This window comes from Canis lupus, chromosome 26, assembly GCF_011100685.1.
Source record: "Canis lupus familiaris isolate Mischka breed German Shepherd chromosome 26, alternate assembly UU_Cfam_GSD_1.0, whole genome shotgun sequence".
NCBI lineage: Eukaryota > Metazoa > Chordata > Mammalia > Carnivora > Canidae > Canis > Canis lupus.
The window spans coordinates 26335922-26359982 of NC_049247.1; the positions used below are offsets into that span (position 1 = coordinate 26335922).

The 24061-nt window shown below is 46.5% G+C and overlaps 1 protein-coding gene across 1 annotated transcript; it reads left to right on the forward strand.

Annotated features, from left to right (window-relative positions):
- The first annotated feature begins 498 nt into the window (after window positions 1-498).
- LOC119869138 (immunoglobulin lambda variable 8-61-like) lies at window positions 499-9999 on the forward strand. The gene is made up of 3 exons (XM_038574508.1): window positions 499-649; window positions 749-1037; window positions 9618-9999. Exons 1-3 carry the CDS (start codon window positions 532-534, stop codon window positions 9997-9999), a joined length of 789 nt encoding a protein of 262 aa, XP_038430436.1. The 5' UTR covers window positions 499-531.
- The last annotated feature ends 14062 nt before the right edge of the window (window positions 10000-24061 follow it).

Here is a 24061-nt window from a genome sequence, read left to right on the forward strand (position 1 = left end):
CCAGGGATCCCGTGTTCTGTTCATTTCTGATAAAGAGACATCACCGGTCAGCTCCCCCTGCACTACTGCAGACAGGGTCCATGATTAACTAAGAGGAGGCCACCATCCCTACACCCTCTGAGATACCCAGTGTTCTCACTGCTGGAGGAGTGGCTGCTAAGATCTTCCAAGGAGACAAGAAGGAATGTCACTGGGGAGGGAAGAAAATTTTCCAGGGATATGTTAGATTTGAGGTGAACTAGATATAGGGCCAGGAGGTGAAGAATACATGCATCTCCTCATACAGCTTTCAGGTTTCTCAGAGAGCAACCCTGGGACAGACATCCCTAGGGTCATAGGGAGGTGATTTGATGAAAGAAGTTTTCCTTATACTCAGTGTCCCAGGTCACCCTGCAGTCATTGTTGTCTGTGAGTCCTTAGTGTCTGCCTCTTTCAAGATTGCCCAGGGGAATATGCGGATGACTCTGGGGCAGGGAGAGAGAGGAAGTTGATTTGCATGTAGCGTCTTTTCCTTCTAATGGGTCTGAAGGCATGAAAAGGACCCAGGACACCCCTCTCCAGCCCAGGAGCCTGAGCAGGCTGCATTTTATGAAGGTCCCCACCATGGTCTGGAGGTTACTTCTTCTTGAGCTCCTTGCTTATGGATCAGGTCAGAGAAAAGGATTCTGCATCTGTGAGGGCACATAAGAACAGGGACTCATGTGACCCTTGTCTCCGTAACAACACCTTTCTCTCTTCTTGATTTTAGGAGTTGATTCTCAGACTGTGGTAACCCAGGAGCCATCACTCTCAGTGTCTCCAGGAGGGACAGTCACACTCACTTGTGGCCTCAGCTCTGGGTCAGTCTCTACAGGTAACAAACCTGGCTGGTACCAGCACACCCCAGGCCAGGCTCCTTGCAGGATTATCTATGACACAAGCAGCCACCCTTCTGGGGTCCCTGATCGCTTCTCTGGATCCATCTCTGAGAACAAAACTGCCCTCACCATCACAGAAGCCCAACCTGAGGATGAGGCTGACTACATCATATATGAGTGGTGGTGCTTACACAGTGATTTAAATCTATGGGGAAGTGCAGCCAAAACCTCCTCATGGCCTCACCCTTAGAGGCAGGAGAGAAAGTGAGGTGGGGAAAGAGTCAACATCACCATAGGAAGTGAAGCTCCTGGGTGCCACTCTCCTGTTCATTGCTTAGTGGCAATCAACTCCATTCCATCTCTGCCAAGGTGTGTTCATCTCTCCAATGTACCTTCCAAGACTGTGCCTCCTTGCACCCTTTCTGCCTAAAATGTTCAGGAGTGCAGTTTCCCTTCCGTTATCCATAAACCAATACTGAGACTCAATCTGTTATCTATGAGGACTATTAATAAACTATAAATAAAGCATTGGTAGATCTCACTTTATTCGCTAATTTGATTGTGAGGAATGAATTAAGATTTTCATAATGTGAAGCCTAATAAAACTGTAACCTCCCATCCTATACTTCTACATGTGAAACCAGTATTGGTGTTCATAGATGTATGTTTTAATAAGCATCCCAAGAGATATGCATGAAAGTGAGTGTTTAAGAAGCATCTATTACTGTATTAACATAAAATTATTCCTGAAAATATCCCTTTAAATGCAAAGAGAGTAACATCTTCGGACTCAATCATTCCCCAAATGGCACTAAAGATCCAAGAACACTGAGAAACTGACTCAAAATCGCAATCTACTGGTGTCACAACAGTCTGTAGTGGAGCAGTGCATGCCCAGGAGATATAGAATTGAGGGACAATACATGACCAATGGATTTGTAATTCAGCCTGCAGACTGTACAATCTCAGCATTATGGCTCCTGACTACCATTGGTTTCCAAGGAAATATCTAGAGACAAAGGATAGCATGATATTTTATATATTATTTGTTTGGACCTCTAAGGTTGTGCAAGACCTGACATTATACGTGTGTAGTTTCTATTACTTTTTGCCTCAAAACGCATTATCTTTATTAAATATTGATATACTAACTTAACTTGGAAAATTGAATTAGCAGCTAATTTTACATCAACAGTCATATTAAATGTAAAGGAAAATTACAGGCAAATAAGACATATCTGCAGCCTCAATTGATACATTGTAGATTTTGTACAAGGAATGAGGAAACACTTCGTGTATTTCATGTTTGCTAGAACTTACACTGAAATTCTTCCTCACTCTCCTTGACATCATTCCCACAAACAACTTCAGGCCAGTAGGCTTCACTAGAAAATTCTATCAAGCATTTAATAGGGAATCATGAGAATACTAAGAGAAGAAGGATGAATTAGAATGTATTATAAACCTAGTTTTCCTCTTTTATTCTAAATTTAAAAAATTTTTAAATAAGAAAATTAAAAATCCATGTGCTTCATAAGCATAGGAAACAAAATATAACAACATATTTACACATTCAATCTAACAACATACGAAAAGTGGTCATTTAAAAAACTTAATATTTGTATAACATTTTATTTTTTATTGGAGTTCAATTTGCCAACATATAGCATAACACCCAGTGCACATCCCGTCAAATGCCCCCTCAGTGCCCATCACTCAGTCAACGCAAACCCCGTCCACCTCCCTTTACACTACCCCTTGTTCATTTCCCAGAGTTAGGAGTCTCTCATGTTCTGTCTCCCTCTCTGATATTTCCCACTCATTTTCTCTCCTTTCCCTTTATTCTCTTTCACTATTTTTTATATTCCCAAAAAGAATGAGACCATATAATGTTTGCCTTCTCGGATGGACTTATTTCACTCAGCACAATACCCTCCAGTCCCTCCACGTCGAAGCAAATAGTGGGTATTTGTCGTTTCTAATGGCTGAGTAATATTCCATTGTATACACAGACCACAGCTTCTTTATCCATTCATCTTTCAATAGACACTGAGGTTCCTTCCACAGTTTGGCTATTGTGGACATTGCTGCTAGAACATCGGGGTGCAGGTGCCCTGGCGTTTCCCTGCATCTGCATCTTTGGGGTAAATCCCCAGCAGTGCAATTGCTGGGTCGTAGGGCAGATCTATTTTTAACTCTTTGAGCAACCTCCACACAGTTTTCCATAGTGGCTGCACCAGTTCACATTTCCACCAACAGTGCAGGAGGGTCCCCCTTTCTCCACATCCTCTACAACATTTGTGGTTTCCTGCCTTGTTAATGTTCCCCATTCTCAGTGGTGTGAGGTGGTATCTCATTGTGGTTTTGATTTGTAGTTCCCTGATTGCAAGTGATGCGGAGCATTTTCTCATGTGTTTGTTGGCCATGTCTATGTCTTCCTCTGTGAGATTTCTGTTCATGTCTTTTGCCCATTTCATGATTGGATTGTTTGTTTCTTTGGTGTTGAGTTTAATAAGTTCTTTATAGATCTTGGAAACTAGCCCTTTATCTGATACGTCATTTGCAAATATCTTCTCCCACTCTGTAGGTTGTCTTTTAGTTTTGTTGACTGTTTCTTTTGCTGTTCAAAAGCTTCTTATCTTAAAAAAAAAAAAGCTTCTTATCTTGACGAAGTCCCAATAGTTCATTTTTGCTTTTGTTTCTTTTCCCTTAATGGATGTATCTTGCAAGAAGTTACTGTGGCCAAGTTCAAAAAGGGTGTTGCCTGTGTTCTCCTCTAGGATTTTGATGGAATCTTGTCTCACATTTAGATCTTTCATCCATTTTGAGTTTATCTTTGTGTATGGTGCAAGAGAGTGGTCTAGTTTCATTCTTCTGCATGTGGATGTACAAATTTCCCAGGACTATTTATTGAAGAGACTGTCTTTTATCTAGTGAATAGTCTTTCCCTGTTTGTCGAATATTAGTTGACCATAAAGTTGAGGGTCCACTTCTGGATTCTCTATTCTGTTCCACTGATCTATGTGCCTGTTTTTGTGCCATTACCGCACTGTCTTGATGACCACAGCTTTGTAGTACAACCTGAAATCTGGCAATGTGATGCCCCAGCTCTGGTTTTCATTTTTAAAATTCCCCTGGCTATTCGGGGTCTTTTCTGATTCCACACAAATCTTAAGATGATTTGTTCCAACTCTCTGAAGAAAGTCCATGATATTTTGATAGGGATTTCATTAAATGTGTCAATTGCCCTGGGTAGCATTGACATTTTCACAATATTAATTCTTCCAATCCATGAGCATGGAATATTTTTCCATCTCTATGTGTCTTCCTCAATTTCTTTCAGAAGTGTTCTATAGTTTTTAGGGTATAGATCCTTTACCTCTTTGGTTAGGTTTATTCCTAGGTATCTTATGCTTTTGGGTGCAATTGTAAATGGGATTGACTCCTTAATTTCTCTTTCTTCAGTCTCATTGTTAGTGTATAGAAATGCCACTGACTTCTGGACATGTATTTTGTATCCTGCCACACTACCAAATTGCTGAATGCAGCTGGCTAATGGTTTATGTATCTTTTTAATTCTTTCAAAGGACCAACTCCTGGTTTTGTTAATCTGTTCCACAGTTCTTCTGGTCTCCATTTCATTGAGATCTGCTCAAATCTTTTTTAACTCTTTTCTTCTTCTGGGTGTAGGATCTATTTCCTGTTTTTTCTCCAGCTCCTTTAGGTGCAAGGTAAGCTTTTGTATTTGAGTTCTTTCCAGTGTTTGGATGGATGCTTGTATTGCGATGTATTCCCCCCTCAGAATTGCTTTTCCTGTATCCCAAAGATTTTGAATGATTGTATCTTCATTCTCATTAGATTCTATGAATCTTTTTAATTCTTCCCTTCTTTGCTGGTTGACCCTTTCATCTTTTAGCAGGATGGTCCTTAACCTCCAGGTGTTTGAAATCCTTCCAAATTTCTTCTTGTGATTTAGCTCTAATTTGAAAGCGTTATGGTCTGAAAATATACAAGGAATGATGCTAATCTTTTGGTGTTTTTTAAGACCTGATTTCTGACCCAGTCTGTGGTCTATTTTGGAGAAAGTTCCATCTGCACTTGAGAAGAATGTGTATTCAGTTGAGTTTGGATGTAAAGTTCTGTAAATATCTGTGAAATACATCGGGTCCAGTGTATCATTTAAGGCTCTTGTTTCTTTGGACATGTTGTGCTTAGAAAACCTGTCGATTGTAGAAAGTGCTACATTCAAGTCATGAAGTATAAGTGTATTATTATCTAAGTATCTCTTCACTTTGGTTATTAATTGATTGATATACTTGCCAGCTCCCACATTTGGGATATAAATATTGATGATTTCTAGGTCTTCTTGTTGGATAGGTCCTCTAAGTATGATATAGTGTCCCTCTTCATCTCTCACTACAGTCTTCAGGATAAACTTTAGTTCATCTGATATGAAGATGGCTACTCCTGCTTTCTTTTGAGGACCATTTGAATGGTAAATGGTTCTCCAACCTTTCATTGTCAGGGTGTAGGTTCCTTAGGTCTAAAATGAGTCTCTTGTAGACAGCAAATAGATGGGTCTTGCTTTTTTAATCCAGTCTGAAACCCTACGCGTTTTGATGGTGTCATTGAGCCCATTCACATTCAGAGTTACTATTGAAATATATGAATTTAGTGTCATCATGATATCTATTCAGTCCTTGTTTTTGTGGATTGTTCCCTTGAACTTCTTCTATTACAGAATCCCCCTTAATATTTATTGCAGAGCTGGCTTGGTGGTCACATATTCTTTCAGTTCCTGCCTTTCTTGGAAGCTCTTTATCTCTCCTTCTATTCTGAATGAGAGTCTTGCTGGATAAAGTATTCTTGGATGCATGTTCTTCTCATTTAGGACCCTGAATATATCCTGCCAGTCCTTTCTGGCCTGCCAGTCTCTGTGGAGAGGTCTGCAGTTAATCTAATATTTCTCCCCATTAAAGTTAGAGATTTCTTGCCTCTTGCTGCTTTAAGGATCTTTTCTTTATCTTTGGAATTTGCAAGCTTCACTATTAAATGTCGAGGTGTTGAGCGTTTTTTTATTGATTTTAGGGGGGTGGAACCTCTCTATTTCCTGGATTAAATGCCTGTTTCCCTTCTCAGATTAGGGAAATTTTCAGCTATGTGTTATTCAAATGCATATTCTGGACCTCTGTCTCTTTTGGCACCCTCGGGAATCCCAATTAAAGGTAGATTCTTCTTTCTGAGGCTGTCATTTAATTCCCTTAATCTATCCTCATGATTTTTTTAATTGTTTTTCTCTTTTCTCCTTATTTTCCCTATTTGCCATCAACTTGACTTCTATGTCACTCACTCGTTCTTCTACCTCGTTAACCCTCATCGTTAGGACCTCTAGTTTGGACTGCATCTCATTTAATTGATTTTTAATTTCTGCCTGATTAGATCTAAATTCTGAAGTCATGAAGTCTCTTGAGTCCTTTATACTTTTTTTCTAGAGCCACCCATAGCTTTATAATAGTGTTTCTGAATTGACTTTCTGACATTGAATTGTAATCCAAATTTTGTAACTCTGTGGTAGAGAGGACTGTTTCTGATTCTTTTGTGGTGAGTTTTTCCTTCTAGTAATTTTGCTCAGTGCACAGTGGCCAAAAACAAGTTGTACTGGAAAAAAGGAGAAAAAGATAGAAGAGAGAAAAGAAAAAGAAAAAGTAAAAGAAAAAAAAGATAAAAAAGGGGGGAAGGCAAACAGAAAACAAAAAGAAGGGGGAGTATCCTCTGATTCTGTATACTGTAAACCCCTCGACTTCCCCTGGAACTTTCCAGTGCTGCTTGGTCAATAATTTGTTTTTCCCCTGTCCGTCTAGCTGGTCTTCTGGTGGAGGGGACTGATGTGCTGATTCTCAGGTATGAGCACTTGGGGAAGCTGCTCAGCCCCCTGCCTGGTGCAGGGCTCAGTGAAAGATGTGTAAGCTGTTTATCCAGTGAGGCCACTGTGAGGCTCAGTGGGGGCTATTTACCCTGTGAGGCCCCAAGAGGAACAGCAGCAGTGGCGGCAGCCAGCCCCCCAGCCCTAGAGTCTGCTCCCACATTAACTACTGCAGCTCCCAGTCTGCAGGGGCTTGGATGCTCCTGGGCGGGGCCGCTGACCTACTCAGCTCGGGGCCCCCAGAGGCAGGTGTCCTCACTGTCCTCTGCCCTCCTACCCCCGCCTGTACTGGGGGGAGTCCGGATCCTGGGCTGTGTCCCCGGCGCCCTGGACTCCCCGGCCTGCACTGCTGGAATCGCGCTCCCAGCAGCACAGCCCCCTCCACAGAACCTCTGCCCGAGCCCCCCCGAGCTGCTCCCAGGCCGCGGGGCACACTGCAGCCCTTTAAGGAGCTCGGCCATGGGGTGTGGGGCTCTCCCCAGGGGCAGGGGCTCTGTTAGTGCCCTTAGGAGCCTGAGGGCATCCCTACCTTCCTGGTGTCCTGCTCCGACTCCCTGCAAGTGCCTGTCCGTCCCCAGAAGATTGGAGCAGCACCTGCTCCTCTGAGCGGGGCTCTCCTGACCTGGGGGCGCTCGCCCTGGCCTCAGCCCAGCTCCTCAGGGCCCCTCCCCCTCAGATGCCTTTTGTTTCTTTATTTGTTTTTTCCCCGTCTTCCTACCTTGATAGAAGCAGGAACTCTTCTCACTGTTGCATTCCAGCTGTTCTCTCTTTAAATCTCAGGCCGAATTCATAGGTTCTCAGGATGATTTGAAAGTTATCTAGCTAAGTTGGTGGTGACTTGGGGACCCCACTCTTCCACCATCTTGCCCCCTCTCGAGTATCAGATTTAAATTTCAGGAAGATATCATTTATTAACATAGCTATGAATTGCAGAAATGACTCAAAATATGAACTACTAGAAGCCATGTGATCCCTTGGGTAAAAATTGACCTTCATAACCATGGACGATTGGGGCTGAGATTAGTTGTGATCAGTCTCTCAGTGATGAGGCACATGGAATGAGGGGAGCAGATGTGAAGAGGCACTGAGCCATGCATCAGATGCCCCAACTCGGGTAGAGCCTTTGAGCTCCCAGTGCTGGTTCCCTGACACCCTGTGGGAGAGAACAGTGATGTGACAAGACACACCACAGAGGACACAGTGATCTCCAGAGTGCTCTGGTCAGCCTGCATCACTATGTCCTCTCAGACGTACAAGCACTGCCCAGAGGAAGCTCCTGCCTGACTCATGTAGGATCACTCAGGACCCACGGGGGCGCTGCTCTATCACTTTCCTGCCTGAGAGGACTCCTGGGGACTTGGTTGATTCTGTCTCCAGTCTATCAATCCATTCATTCTGCTCTGGCTGTAGATTCCCACCCAGATCTGCCCCACTGGAAAGTCAATAGGACGCTGGTGTCTGGGGAAGGCTTGGGGCAATGTGTCCAGGTGGACACCCTTAGGGACCCTTGCTCTAAGTATGACTTCCAATTGTGCTCTTGATGAAATAGGCAGTAAGTGCCTGAGTCCTTTATCTGCATCATTTTAGTTGTTATTTCTTACTGGATTTTCTCATTTATATCAGTACTTTATAGTTATCTATGGAGAAAGATATTGTTTGTGTTTTTGCTTTCCCAATTCTTTTTTTTTCTTTTGTATGGATACCATTTCTCATCTCAAAATTTGATAGATGTGAAATTCCTTTTGTCTTCTAAAGTGTCAGAGATGCCTTTGTTTAATAGGAAATTCATGAATATTGTTCTCTGATATGAGTTCAGGCTCTCAAACATGAAGAGAAAGGGAAAAAACATGCATGATTTATCAAACCAACAATTAAAAAAAAAACAAAACAATTTACAAGTAATTCCAAAATCAATGTCAGTCTTTTGGTATCTAACATTGGGGCAAACACGAGGCCTGAGCCTCATCTTCCCCTGTTCCTACAGAATCCTTTTTGCTCCTGCCAGTCCTTCTTCTCCAGGTTCCTTCCCCAGCCTTCCAGGACCATCCGATCCTCAGCAGAGCACAAAGGGAAATGGAGTTCAAAATGTTCAGAGTATTGGGTTCATTTCTCATAAAGAGACATTTTCAGTTGGCACCCCTGGACTATTTGTAGACACTGTCCATGATTAACTAAGTTGAGACCACCATCCCTACATCTGTCACATGGACTCTGAGATTCCTGGTATCCTCATGGATGGAGGAGTGGCTGCTAGGATCCTCCAAGGAAATAAGCAATGTCTTTGGGGAGGGAAGGAAATGTTCAGAGAGTGATTAGAGTTGAGGTGATTTAGAGGCAGGGCCAGGAGTTGGAGAATGTATCCATCTCCTCATACAGCTGTCAGGATTCTCAGTGAGGAACTTTGGGGTGGAGGTCACCAGGGTCATAGGAAGGTGATTTATTAAAGATGTCTTCCTGACAATCAGTGTCCCAGGCCACCCTGCAGACGTTTGTGTGTGTGAGGTCCCAGCATCTGTCCCTTTCAAGATCTCCCAGGTGATTTGCAGGTGATCTTGGGGGAGGGATAGACAGGAAGCTGATTTGCATAAAGCACTTGTTTATTATAATAGGTCTGGAGTCAAGAAAAGGCCAGGGACACCCTACTCCAGCCAAAGAGCTTGTGGAGTCCACCTCCAGTGAGGGTCCCCACTATGGCCTGGATGGTGCTTTTTCTCGGGCTACTTGCTCTTGGCTCAAGTCAGGGAAATGGACTCTGCATCTGTTGGGGGAACATAAAAGCAAGGACTCATGTGACCCTTGTCTACCATAACTATACCTTTCTCTCCTCTTGGTTTTAGGACCAAATTCTCAGATTGTGGTGGCCAGGAGGCATTGTTGTCAGTGTCTCCAGGAGGGAGAGTCACACTCACTTGTGGCCTCAGCTCTGGGTCAGTCACTACAAGTAACTACCCCAACTGGTTCCAGCAGACCCCAGGGCGGGCTCCTGGCACGATTATCTACAGCACAAAAGACTGCCCCTCTGGGGTCCCTGACTGCTTCTCTAGATCCATCTCTGGGAACAAAGCCGCCCTCACCATCACAGGAGCCCAGTCTGAGGACGAGGCTATTACTGTTTTACACGACATGGTAGTGGGAGCTGCTACACTTACCCACAGCATCTCAGATAAGGAGGAAGTGACACAAAAACCCCTGGGTCTTTTATCTGGTCCTCATCATTGAGCACCTTCTGTGGAGCTTACAGTGCATGACAGTGATGCTAAGCACAGTGATAGAGACAGATGAGGGGGTGGGCCACAGTCCTGGGGCCATAGCTCCCAAGCAGGAACACATGCACAGGTAGTTAATCCTGTTACTGGTGACAGCAGTAGAGCAAATGCCCCCCGGGATGCTGGCATGAAATGGTGCCTCCCTGTAACCCTTTCCTTTATTAAAGACAATATCCATGGACTCTCTAAACTGTTAGACAAAATGTTTATTAATACTAATAAATTTTAACATAACTAATACTTGTTTACTCATAAAACGTGTAGAATAGTAGATGAAGTCCATACAGACGACTGCAGACACCATCATACTATGTTTTAGGAAACATTACATGTATATTTACATTTTACTTTTTTAAGATTTTATTTTTCCGGAATGACTACATCCAGCATGGGGCTCAAACCTACAACCGAGATCAAGAATCCCACCCTCCAGTGAGTGAGCCAACAAGGAGCCCCTATAGATGCATATTTATTATTCTAAAGGATTTTATTTATTTATTCATGAGCGATACACAGAGAAAGGCAGAGACATGGGCAGAAGGAGAAGAAGGCTCCCTGTAGGGAGCCAATACCTTCCATTTCTATTCATGTCGACATAAATTGTAGGTAATTCATCCTTTCTGATGGCTGAGTAATATTGCATTGTATATATCCTCTTTATCCATTCATCTGTCAAAGGATATGGTGGTTCCTTTCACAGTCTTTTTTAAAAAAATATTTATTTATTTATTCATGAGAGACACAGAGAGAAAAAGAGGCAGAGACACAGGCAGAGAGAGAAGCAGGCTCTATGCAGGGAGACCAATGTGGGACTGGATCCCGGGTCTCCAGGATCATGCTCTGGGATGAAGGTGGCGCCAAACCGCTGAGCCACCCAGGCTGTCCAGAGAGAGGGATATTAATCAAAATAAGGAAAGAAGCTCTCAAGTCGAAAAATATACATAAGTTTTAAATGCACATTTTTTATGGAAGAAGAAAATATCAAGGCTACATCCACATCATTGAAATTTCATTGTATTTTGGAAGAGGTGAGAATGTAGAGGTGGTAAGGAGGCCAGGGGTTGACAGCGGGTGGTGGAATGAGGAGGGGGAGTGTATGAAGTGATTGTATTTGTGGTGATGTTACTCTCTTACACGGCACTGTGATGAAGGTCACACCATAACCCATGTGTTGTCACAACTCAGTAAACTGTACTCCAGAGCGACAGCACCTTTGTGCAGGCAGAGAATGTCTTCTAGGAGTCTGGGGTCCATGACAGAGCTCACAGGGGGACATCATCCCATCCAGTGCTCCAAGGAGGTGTGACCCCATGTTCCCGAACGGAGGAGACAGGAAGGTGGGGACCTGAGGGAAATTAGACAGTTTGAAAAGGGAGCAAAACAACTGCACCTGAGCCCCCTAGTCCAGATGATAAGGTGGGTCTCCTGGGCGGAGGGGTCAGTCATTGTGATGTTTCAGAGCCATGCCTGGAATTGAACCACAACCTCTAATGTCACAGATGGTGGGAGCCAGTGTTGTCCTGTCAGAAACAGAAGGTCCTCTGTTGTAAGGGTCTCGGGCCTCTCCATAACCAATGTCATGGTCAGATCTGTCCTTGTGGTTCTGATGGCGACTGCAGGACATCCGTCAGCTGCAACACAGGGACTTGAAAACTAAAGAGTGATTACTTATAAACCTGGAAATTGGGGCCAGAAACAGAAATCATTGTAGAGACAGGTCGAGCCTGTGGCCTCCCCACCAGGAGTGTGGACAGAGGCTCAGCTGACATAGGAAGGAAGTGGGGTCAGAGACAGACACAGAGACAGAGAGAGACTAGGTTTCAGGGACCCACACTGGAGTCCATGGGGGCAGCATCCCTGATGTCTTTGTCCATGTGCTCCCTGCCCTGGGTATTATGCTGACCTTGAGCTTCACTCTAATCCTGGAGAAGCAGTGGAACACTGGGGACAGTTGGAGACAGTCCCCACGGAGGAGCCACAGCCGGGGATTCTGAGCCATTTGGGGTCATTAGGTGAAGCTTCAAGAAGGTTAGGTTTGACCTGGGTGTTGTCTACTCCAAGCATAATGGGTAGGGGACTCACAGCACTGGAGGCAGGGTGCTATGTTCTGGGCTCCTGTCCCCTCATCTTAGCTAAGGGAGACCGGGTCTGGGGCAGCAGGGGACTGGAAGCCTGTCCCTAGGATCTATGGGGTGTTGGCAGCTGGGAAGGAAGTCGCTGCCTGAGCCTGGGCCCAGGCCCCACCTGCTATAAAGCCCAGACCCCACAGTTCAGGAGGGTCCTCCTGCCAAAGAGGACATCAGGGAGAAGATGGGATGCAGAGCAGTGACTGACCAGATTGACACCCTCTCCCCAGGGGTTGAAAGGATGATAGAGAGCCCCTAGCTCTCCCTCCCTGTGGCTGGGGTCCTGGGGATGTACAGGTGGAGGGAGAAGTTGGGGTTCTTCTCCATCCTCACTTCTTCATGATGCCCACTGTCCTGGACACTGCAGCCTGACCTTGGACATTCAGCTCATGCTCCTCCATGAATCCTCTTCCCCGCTGGAGTGTGAAGGCCTGCAAACATACCCACCAACACATGCTTACTGTTCTAAGCCCTCCATGAACATTCCCATGGGGAAACCAAGAGGGGCAGGTGTCACCTCATCTGACAGCGAGCTCACCCTGGGAGACCTAGAACAGTGAGGAGGACTCACACACCCACAAGCTGCAGGCACCCTGCAGGGGAGGCCCCTGGAGCCAGCCTGGACTGAGGGATGCTGCCTGCAGGACCCCTGTCCCCTATCCTGTACCCAGGGATGGGGCCCAGGGTTCTTTCCTAGACTCCTGTCCCCCCCTACATGACCACACCCACCCCGGGGTCTGCTCACCTGGCCTCCACACTAGCCCTATGCCAAGGGCACTGCTCCTGCTGCTCAAGGTCTGGGTCTCCCAGTTTTGAAATAGGAAATCAGTGTTTGTGCTCCTTCCCCAGATCTTCCACTCCTTCATGCACAAAGAAGTCCCTCCTTACCTGAGGCTCCCCTGCAGTGACACCAGCACCCTCTAAGGGGCCCATGATAGCAGAGACCTCTGTACTCACGATCCTCTTCCCCTTCTCACCCCACCTTCCTCCTGGGGAGCACAGCTGCCAATAACACAGCCTGCTGTGTTCCTGCCTTGCCTCAGTTGCTCTGCACAAATCACCTGGTTTCTTCAGTCCTTCCCTGTTCTGTGTGCCCACCCATCTCAGGGTGACATCGTCACCAGATGATATTCTCAATCTGTGAAATCACCATGTCCCTTCATGGTTTGAGCATCTTCATGCCCTGGTCTCGTTTTCTCTTCTGTGTGCAGAACACGGTCACTCCTCTGTCAAGACAGACATGAGTACCTTCCCTTGAGGAGTTCCTAAATGTCTCAGAGAGTGGGATGATTTCACCCTTTCATATGGTTTATGGATTATACAAATTCTTTTTTAAAAAGATTTATTATTTATTTATTTATTTATTTATTTATTTATTTATTTATTCATGAAAGACACACACACACACACACACACACACACACACACAGAGGCAGAGATACAGGCAGAGGGAGTAGTAGGCTCCATGCCGGGTGTCCAACGTGGGACTCAATCCTGGGTCTCCAGGATCACATACTGGGTGGAAGGCAGCACTAAAACGCTGAGCCACCTGGTCTGTCCAGAATTATATAAATTCTTATACCCACAGGAGTGCTTCTTTCTGTATGACTCTTCCCTCTATTTGGAAGCTTTTTAATCACAGACACTGTATCCATGTTCTTTACATCAGTCCCCACAGGGGGCTTCACACACTCCTACAGGTCATTGCTGAGTGCTGGTGACCGAGCCCAGGGTATAAACCTCAGGACACTGAGGACCCTGAGAGGGACTTGTAACCAAGAGGGGTCACTCTGCATCCCCTGGGTCCTGCAGGGGGACCCTCTCAGGTGGGGGAACCTCTCTGGCCTCAGGGCTGGGCTGAGGCTGAGCTGCCCCCTGTGCCCCTAGTGAAACCCAGCAGCCTGGTGCCCTCAGGGCCTGGCAGAGGCTCCTGGGCAGGGTCCTGTGGGGGTTCCCAATGCTGCACACACCACCTCCTCTTGAGTCCAAGTCAGAGCAGGTCCTGCCCTCAGCCTCCTCTGTCCTCTCTTCTCCTGAACACTCTCAGATGGAGTCTGAGAGAGTCTGGAAGGGGATGCAAGTTTGCATAAGCAGCCCCTTCATTTCCAGAAGACAGTAGGGAGGATAAGACAATCCTGGGTCACCTCACATCAACTGTGGAGTCCAGGTGTGTCACTATGCTCTACTCTTTCTGCTTGGGAACAGTGCCAGTCTTATGGATGAGCTCCCAGGGTGATCTTCCCCCAAAACTAAGATACTCCTAGATTCAATGACCCATCCTCCATGAGGATCTTTGTTTGCAGGTTCTCTGTCCCTTCCTGTGCTGACCCAGCCACCCTCAAGGTCTGGGGGTCTGGTTCAGAAGATCACCATCTTCTGTTCTGGAAGCACAAACAACATGGGTGATAATTATGTTAACTGGTACAAACAGCTTCCAGGAACGGCCCCTAAAACCATCATCTAAGTGGATCATATCAGACCCTCAGGGGTCCTGGAGAGATTCTCTGTCTCCAATTCTGGCAGCTCAGCCAACCTGACCATCTCTGGGCTCCAGGATGAGGACTAGGCTGATTATTATTGCTCATCCTGGCATGATAGTCTCAGTGCTCCCACGGTGCTCCAGGCCTGGGGGAAAGTGAGACAAAAACACACTCATGTGTGAAGAGGGTGACACACCAGCAGTTCCTCCTAAAAGTAGCCTGTGATTGTGCTTATTCTTTCCTGATGCCCTGGGCCCAGGTCCATCCCAGGGCCTGCCTGAGGTGAGGCTCTTCCTGCTCCTTCTGTCCTCAGTGTCACTCAGAGCAGCCCCTCCTGAATGAAGAGTCTTCCTGTAAACAGACATGTCTTGTCTTCTTCATCTGTGAGCAGTTACCTCTAGGCTGGTTGATATTCATTTTTACCTTCTGAGTCTAAAATAAATGAAACATTTTCTTTTGCCTCTGAATATACCATGGTTCTCAACAATACCCACTTTGTGGTTAAGTAAGTCAGCCTTATTTCCTTTTGATTTTATACACTATCCGATTATAACTAGTGCTGGCTGTTTTGTCTTATTTTCTGATTTTTTGTTAAATAGATGCAAACATAAAACTATATAATTATAAACATAAATCCAAAAACTTTTGCTCAGGGAAAACCTGCACAAGAATGTTTATACCAGCTTCATTCACAGCCTCTAAAATCTGAAGGCAACCAGATATCTGCCCCTGGAGGTTTATTGCAGGTTTATATATAATGAACACACAGCTGTTCCTGACTAACATGTCATCCAATTGGTGGCATATTTGTAAAACTGGATATTTTTCACAGTATTATGATTATTGTATTACATTTTTGAAGAGCCATTGTCTTGAGAGTGTAATGATACCTGCTGTTTCTTAGAGGCTAAAAGAAGAAAAAGTACACGTGAGCAGAGAAAATTGTTTCTGAGCAATGAAGTTCTTCAATATGCTACTGTGATTGTACTGAAATGACACTACGACACTGTCAGAATTCACTGAACCATGTAGAGCCACTTGACAGAGTCCTTAAATGTGCATATAAAAGTCAATTATGAGGTTTAGGGCTCATGAAGGAATGTAGTCTGTGACCAAACCCATGGACCCACAGGACAAACCTGTGAGCCCACCTCAGTGCAGCGCTCGGGGGAAAGCTGCTCCACTGAGTGACTTTGAACCTGAGTGGAGCCTGTAAGTGTAAAGTCACGAGAGACTCCACAGAGCTCTGTACCTAGGAGACAGGGTTGTGTCCCGGGGAGAACAGGTGCATGGTTTGTTGGGGCTGCACTGTGTTCTGGAACTGCACAGTTCAGTAAATGGATGGGCGCTATTGGAAGCTGAGTGCTCACTTCAGGAATGGAGATTCACCAAAGTAGGAGGCCTGAGTGAAGACTGTGGTCATGGATTAGAGCTGGAGATGGCAGTTTTCAATCATGTGTAATTTGGTGGAGACTGATTATTGCACTTGGAAATCGTCACCACTATGTTCATGTTTGGATTACTTACTCCCACATAGAATTCCTTTGAGTTTCCGCTGTGAGGCATTAGACATAGTGAAGCCCCATAATGTCACTATGGTGCATTTCCCCAGATATTGCTCCCTAATCCCATTCTTTCAGGAAGGCAGGCAGGCTTCTTGGGAGAAATGTTTGATCCCCAGGTCAGGATTACACAGGATGAACAGGGAGCGTCTTGTAGTGTCAGAAAGTGAAGAATCTGGATCCCTGGGTGACGCAGCGGTTTGGCGCCTGCCTTTGGCCCAGGGCGCGATCCTGGAGACCCGGGATCGAATCCCACGTCGGGCTCCCGGTGCATGGAGCCTGCTTCTCCCTCTGCCTGTGTCTCTGCCTCTCTCTCTCTCTCTCTCTCTGCGACTATCATAAATAAATAAATAAAAAATTAAAAAAAAAAGAAAGTGAAGAATCTGTCAGAACAAAGACAAGGACATCAATGCACTCCCACCATGCATACACAGGTACACACACACACACACACACACACACACACACACAATGATAGGATGTGTTGAGGAGTTCATGAGCTAACTGAAAATGCTGCCACTGCGAAAAACTGGAAGTATTTGAGGACCAAATGAATGTAATAGCATTGACTTTTAACTCCAAGTCTATAAGAGCTGTCCACCGACCATATTGTTAACTGCATTTACCAATCAATAAACAGAAGAGATACTTTCCTTTGCAGAGGATTTCAAGTAACGGTGTAAACTCTTGGCCCTGAATGATGTCAGGCATAATCCTCACTCAGTAAGTGTGGACATAGACACCAGCAAACAAGGAAAACCTGAGAGAATGTCACAATAAGAGAAGCTTAAGGAGATACCAGGAATGGAGCAGCCCTGGTGGTTCAACAGTTTAGTGCTGCCTTCAGCTCAGGGTTTCATCCTGGAGACCTGGAATCGAGTCCTGCATCAGTCTTCCTGCATGGAGCCTGTTTCTCCTTCTGCCTCTCTCTCTCTCTCTCTCTATGTCTTCATGAATAAATAAATAAAATCTTTTTTAAAAAATGAGATACCAGGAATGTAACGAAGAATCCTGACCTGGATCTTAGAACAGAAAAAGGACATCGGGTAAAAACTAGAAAATGTGAACCAACTGGGGATATATATCATTATGGATTGATTCCAGTCTCCACTCTTTCACGTGATAAAAAGTTCTCAAACATTTCATGTTTCAGGATGTGTCAAAATCAGGAAATGGAGATGTTTCAGATGTAATCAGATCAGGTGAACCGGTAAGGATTAATCTCATGTGGAGTCTTTCTCTCCCTTTGGTTTTCCTCTGACACTTTGTTTGGAATGATGGTAAAAGTCTTCTCAGTGTGTTAGAGAACAGAGCTATGGACTGAGGTTTTATTGTCATAGAGAGCCTTTATATAACAGAAAAAAAAAACAGAATGTCCTGTGGCCTTTTTACTGTCAATCCCTGCTGCATTTACCAAATAATTACAAGGCTGAATTGTTGAGGTTGGAAACCAAGTCCTGGGGGTCCCCTGATTTAGGAGTAGAGAAAGAAATCCTAAGGTTTTTGTATCATATAAATTTTTAAATAAATCCTTATACTCTTAACAATTAGAATCTGGACTAATTAAAAAGGAAAATGAATCGTAAGTATATCACAGAGACACAAGAAATAATGAATTCCCAGGCTCACTGCAAAGGGAAAATGAAAACCCAGACTGGGAAGCATGAATAGTGGACACTTTCATGCTGAGATCATTTTAGTGTGTACCAATGCAGACATCACTGCCAGGGCCTGTGCACTGGGGGTCACTTGATGTAACAGGAGACTCTCATAATACAGCACCAGCAACATTGGTCCCTCAGGTAGGATAAACAAAGTAGATCTTATCAGGTATGAATGAACAGTGAACCTTGGAAAAGAGTTGGCCTTGAATTTGGTTTTGACTGGAGACTGATCGGGACTCCAGGGCCATGCAGACAGCAAGCTCAAAGGTTAGGTAACACTAATATATTACCTCACATAAACACTGTTAAATAAATCCTATATGCAGCAGCCTGCGTCTTATTAGTAACCTGGAGAAAATTAATGCTTTTGTCCCAAACTCCCTCAGTTCAACCCCGCGATGCCTACTGCTCACTCCATCTGCTTCCTTGGTTGGGAAGGTCTTGGACAAATGTCTTTTCATTGGGCTTAGATCTCAGACATCCATCCCCCATGAATTCTGAACAATAATTCTGGGTTAGGGCCCAATACATGTATCATGAAGGTTATCAGTGTAGGAGGTGGAAGACCACTCAGTATAAGAGGCCTCCATTTATAGTAATGTTCTGTTTATAACAATCCTCATACTGAGTACAAAACTGGTTTCAAAATATATTAAGTATATGAGAGAGTCCCATATATAAGCAGTTGTCAGGTTAAATTTCAAGGAAACCTTGAACCCAGAAAAGTCAGCAGGAGCAGAAGACACTTTTCCCTGACAGCATTCTATTCTTATGGCAAAGGGAAGCATCAAAGGTCCTAGCAGAGCAGTCTGAGGGGACTTCACAGGAGAATCTAAACCCACAACAAGGGTCAAAGTGGAAGGTGGTTCCATGTAGAATTATTATAAGGTATGAATCACTTAGGTACGGTGGGCCTTTATGGCATTTAGTTGGTTCAGGATGATGGTAGACTGGATATTACCTCAGTCACCTGATAGAGGTAAACTCTGCTCTCAGCGATGCTGAAACACTTGGGAACAGAATCTCTGTGCAGTTCACCATGTATTTAACCATTCTGGGTTGTTAGTGACTTAAAAAAAAAAAAAGCCCTGTTAGCCCGAAACTCCACGGTGGGCACCTCTCCATTCACTGACCTGGGCTATGACATCATCTCAGTCAATGGCAAAATCTGGACATCATTGCAGGAGTGCTGGGAGGGTGAGAGAGCCTGGAGGACTCAGTGTCTCAGCCCAGAGGGTAGCGCCATGTGACAGGTCCCTTGAGGCCAGGCTTCTGGTCCAGCCCAACCAGGGAAATACTCTAGTAATTCTTGCACACTTGGCAGGTAGTGTCCTCACTGCAGTGTGACTCTGCAGCATCCATGCCCCTGGGGGTGCATGGGTGCTCATCTCTGACTCCCTTCCTTGTTCATGTTGCATCCTCCTCCCCGTGTAGTCATTGCCCATGCTGGTGTTCAGGCAGGACAGACAATCCCTCACTTGAAGAGGTTCCCATGATGAAATGAATCACCTGCATTGCTACCTGGTCTAGGACAAGGGACCACTGTGGAGGGGAGGATGGGAATGCCAACCGTGTGGCCTCAGCCAGCAGAGCCCTGGGCTTCTTGATCTTGCCCTCTCCTCCCCTCCTCCCTCATAGACCAGGTGTTCCCTTCAGGGATGCATAGAAAAGATGCAGGGTGGGGGAAGCATTTACACTACTTGGTTCCCATCATCATTGTGTGTTTGGTCATCACCCTGTTCCTTCTGTCACCTTATGGCCTCCAGCTTTCTTTTCAGGACCCCTCAGACTAAGCCCTCAGGCTTGTGGTTAATGTAGCACTCACATCCTTCCATTGGGGGAGGGAAGGCTTCCCTCAGCCCTGGTTGTCTGGGAATGTCTCCACACTTTGTACAAATCACATATGGTCTTTATGTGACATGCAATCAACAGATCCAGCTTCAGCCCTCTACCTCTACCAATTGACCTCACCTGTGTCTCTCCAGGCATTCCTGACTCTGTGGGCATCGCCCTCCATCCACCTGACACTATGGACCATCCCTCCCTCTCCCACAGCCCGGAGTCCAGTCAGTCAGCTCCCTCTGTCCCACCTGGGGACACAAGCCCCTGCACCCTTCCCCATTGCCCTCGCTGTCATGACCCTCCAGCCCCTCCCTCCCCTAAAGACCCTCCCAGGTCTCCCTGTCCCACCTTCTGTACTAGGAGGTCCACTGAAGCTAATTCTCTGATGAACACCACTGAGGACAGGTCAGGCACAGCTGGGATGAAAAATCTCACAGCAAATGGAGGGGAAGGAGGTCACAGGATGGCCCTGCACTGGTCCCTGTTTGATGCCCAGGCCATTCTCTGTCCCAAAAACCCTGGAAGCTTCATCAGACTTTTCTGTGTCCTCTCAACCCTGCTCAGGAAGTGCCCAGAATTCCCACCTCTGTGTCCTCCTCTGTGAAGATGTGTGCCCCCCACACAAGCTCCTGCTCACGTCCAGCACCCAGAGCCAATCCATTTCCCCTGAGCCCCTCTGGCAGGAACAGAGACCCTCTGCTCTCTGTTCCCTGTGTCTGGTTCTCAACTCCACAGCAGTTCCTGGTTCTCCTGGAAGAGGACTGCACAGATACCTCCTTCTGGAACCCAGTCCATGTAGGAATCCTGATCAGAGACAGCAGCCCTGGACTTCTACCCATCCCTGGAGGGTTACTCTCACATGGTGGGAGTGCAGGAGTCATAGAAGCAGGGGAAGAGGAGGCTTGCCTGAGGTGGGAAAGAAAGAGAGTTGTGCAGAGACTAGCAGGGGGAAGTAGGATGGAGTCTGGGGATCTGCAGGACAGGGCCTCACAGTTATGAAATCCCTTCTGTGACAGAGTCTTGGGGCTGGGTATCTTGCTTTCAGTGGGAACTAAATAGTCATGTCCTCTCTGAGCTGAGATGTGTCCTTGGGCATGGGCCTGCGGAGGTCTCAGCAGCTGCTTCCTCCAGGTCAACCAGAGGGAAGCTAATGCATCAGGAATCCTCGCTGTCAAAGGGCCACAGACCAAAAAATGCAGAGGACGGAGAGACAGGCGTGATCACATTCGTATGAGCAGCCCTTCCCCTGTGAGGCCCTGGAACAGGGGATAACACGCCAGGGTCACCCCAGCCTCAGCTCTGTGGCCTAAGAAGGGACTGCACCACCATGGCCTGGACTCCTGTCCTCCTTGGACTCCTCCATCACTGCACAGGTAGGTACAGGTCCCAGTGAAAGGGCCAATCCATTCTGCGTGACTCAGCTGCTCAATCAGAAGCAACCTGTCTCTTGTCTTCATTGTGATGTGTGGGTGTCTTCAGGTTCTCTATCCCAGGCTGTGGTGACCCAGCTTCCTTCTCTGCATCCCTGGGAACAACAGCCAGACTCACATGCACCCTGAGCTGTGGCTTCAGTATTGATAGATATGCTATAAACTGGTTCCAGCAGAAGGCAGAGAGCCTTCCCTGGTACCTACTGTGCTATTACTGGTACTCAAGTACACAGTTGGGCTTCAGCGTCCCCAGCTGCATCTCTGGATCCAAGACAAGGCCACATTCACAAACGAGTAGACCCATCTCTGGTTGGGTCTAGAGCTCCAGCCCCACCTGAGACTGATGCACAATTGCAGCCACATTGTCTTGATATCGGAAAGAGCGAGAGAACCCAGGCCCTCAAGGAGGGATGTCTGGTCCCCCACCAAGATGAGCAGCTGGGATCAGATAAACTGAGGTCTGAGGAGGGGACACTCCCGAATGGCTGGTGCACACAGGAAGTTTGACGTCCCCCTCCCTCAGGACCACCCAGAGCTGCAGTGAATGTAAGGTCCCTGCATCCCATTGCATTGAGCCTGCATGAAGGGAGCAGAGTGACATCAGCCAGATGACAGAGTAGGAGTTTCTTGAACTCCAATAAAAAAATACAAAAAAATAAACAAAACAGAAGGTTAAAACACAAATACATTTCTGTGAGAACATGTAGAACTCATGCTTTCAATGCCCAAGAGATGGAACCCATTCTGAGAGTCAGACCTGAACATGTCAATGGAGAGGGAACTGGTGAGCCCTGGAAACCAGCTGGGCTCTCAGGGCTTTGGGCCTTGCCGAGGTGTGTGCCCTGTGACCAGGAGGGGGCGCTGAGGGACTGCCCTGTGGTCCCTACAGGGCTGCTCAGCGAGGACCCTTCTTCACTCAGGGTGCCTGGGCCTGAGAACTAGGTTCTGAGCTCCCTGATGGGGACTCAGCATCTGTGTCCCCTCTGGCCTGGCAGTCTCCCCTGACGGCCTGTGTGTGGTCTCAGCAGGTGCTTCCACTCAGGGCTCTCCCCAGGGCTGAACCACCTCCATCCTTTTTTTGGCCAACATACAGAATAACACCGAGTGCTCATCCCGTCAAGTGCCCCCCTCAGTGCCCATCACCCATTCACCCCCAACCCCGGCCCTCCTCCCCTTCCACCACCCCTAGTTTGTTTCCCAGAGTTAGGAGTCTTTTTTTAATTTTTTATTTATTTATGATAGTCACAGAGAGAGAGAGAGAGAGAGGCAGAGACATAGGCAGAGGGAGAAGCAGGCTCCATGCACCGGGAGCCTGATGTGGGATTCGATCCCGGGTCTCCAGGATCGCTCCCTGGGCCAAAGGCAGGCGCCAAACCACTGCGCCACCCAGGGATCCCCGAGTTAGGAGTCTTTATGTTCTGTATCCCTTTCTGATATTTCCCACACACTTCTTTTCCCTTCCCTTATAATCCCTTTCACTATTATTTATATTCCCCAAATGAATGAGAACATAAAATGTTTGTCCTTCTCCGATTGACTTACTTCACTCAGCATAACACCCTCCAGTTCCATCCATATTGAAGCAAATGGTGGGCATTTTATTTTTTAAAAGATTTTATTTATTTATTCACAGAGACAGAGAGAGAGAGAGAGAGAGAGAGATGCAGAGACACAGGCAGAGAGAGAAGCAGGCTCCATGCAGGGAGCCCGACGTGGGTCTCAATGCTTGGTCTCCAGGATCACACCCTAGCCTGCAGGCAGCGCTAAACTGCTACACCACCGGGGCTGCCCTGCACTGAGGTTTTAAATGCAGCTCCTATCGTTATTCTCCATGCAGTCTGCACAGATCTGTGTACAATAAACTCGTAATTCCACCTGCGTCTTCACAGTGACATCATCATTGAGTCTTAGTCAATGCACATTGACTAGATTCTCTTTAAAAGAACATTCGTCCAATTTATGTGCACAGTTGATCTAGGGGGTGACCAATATGCAATCTCTTCCTCTGGATTCTTGGCAGAAATTCTCCAGCTGTCACATCTTCCTGCTAAAACACCCTAGCATGTCTGTCCCTTGTGCTCTGAGGTCAGTGGCACACACACAACCAACGTGGCAAGGCTCCTGGGGACCTGTGTCCATGTGGGGGAGGACAGATCCTAGGAGAGAGTCACTGCCCACAGGGTAGGGAGAACTAAAGTTTAAAACAGGTGAAAACAGTGAGAGATGGCAACGATGTTCAGTGTGTAACCTTTCCAGGAAAGAACACGAGGGCTTCCACCCACAACCTGGAGAATCCACTCCCTGGGTCTTCAGTATTTCAGGAAACTCAGAGAAGGAGAGGGCTGCAACCAGGGTCATCATATAGGAGGAAGTTCTCAGCATCCTTCACAGAAGAGGCCACTAGTACATGGGAACCTTCACTTCTCTGGATGTGACAGTGATGTCAAACAAATTGGTGTAGCAACACCACCTCAGTCCTCAGTGGCCCATCAAAAGCTAAGGGATCCGTGGCAGAGACACACACAGAGAGAGAGAGAGAGAGAGAGAGAGAGAGAGAGAGAGAGAGAAAGAGAGAGAGAGAGACAGAGAGAGAGAGAGAGAGAAACAGAGAGAGAGAGACATAGGCAGAGGGAGAAGCAGGCTCCCTGCACAGAGCCGGATGGGGGCCTTGATCCCAGGACTCCAGGATCATGCCCTGAGCCAAGGACAGACACTTAACCACTGAGCCACCCAGGAGTCCCTCACACCAAGAAATGAGAGTGTAGCCTAAAATCTATGCCACAGTCATGGGAGACCACCTGCGGGGAGACTTGTCCAGATCATAGGAGGAGAGTGGACAGAGCTCTGGAGACAGGACCTGTGTCCTATGGCCAACTGATTCCCATGTCATGCAGGGTGAGGTGGTGTCAGG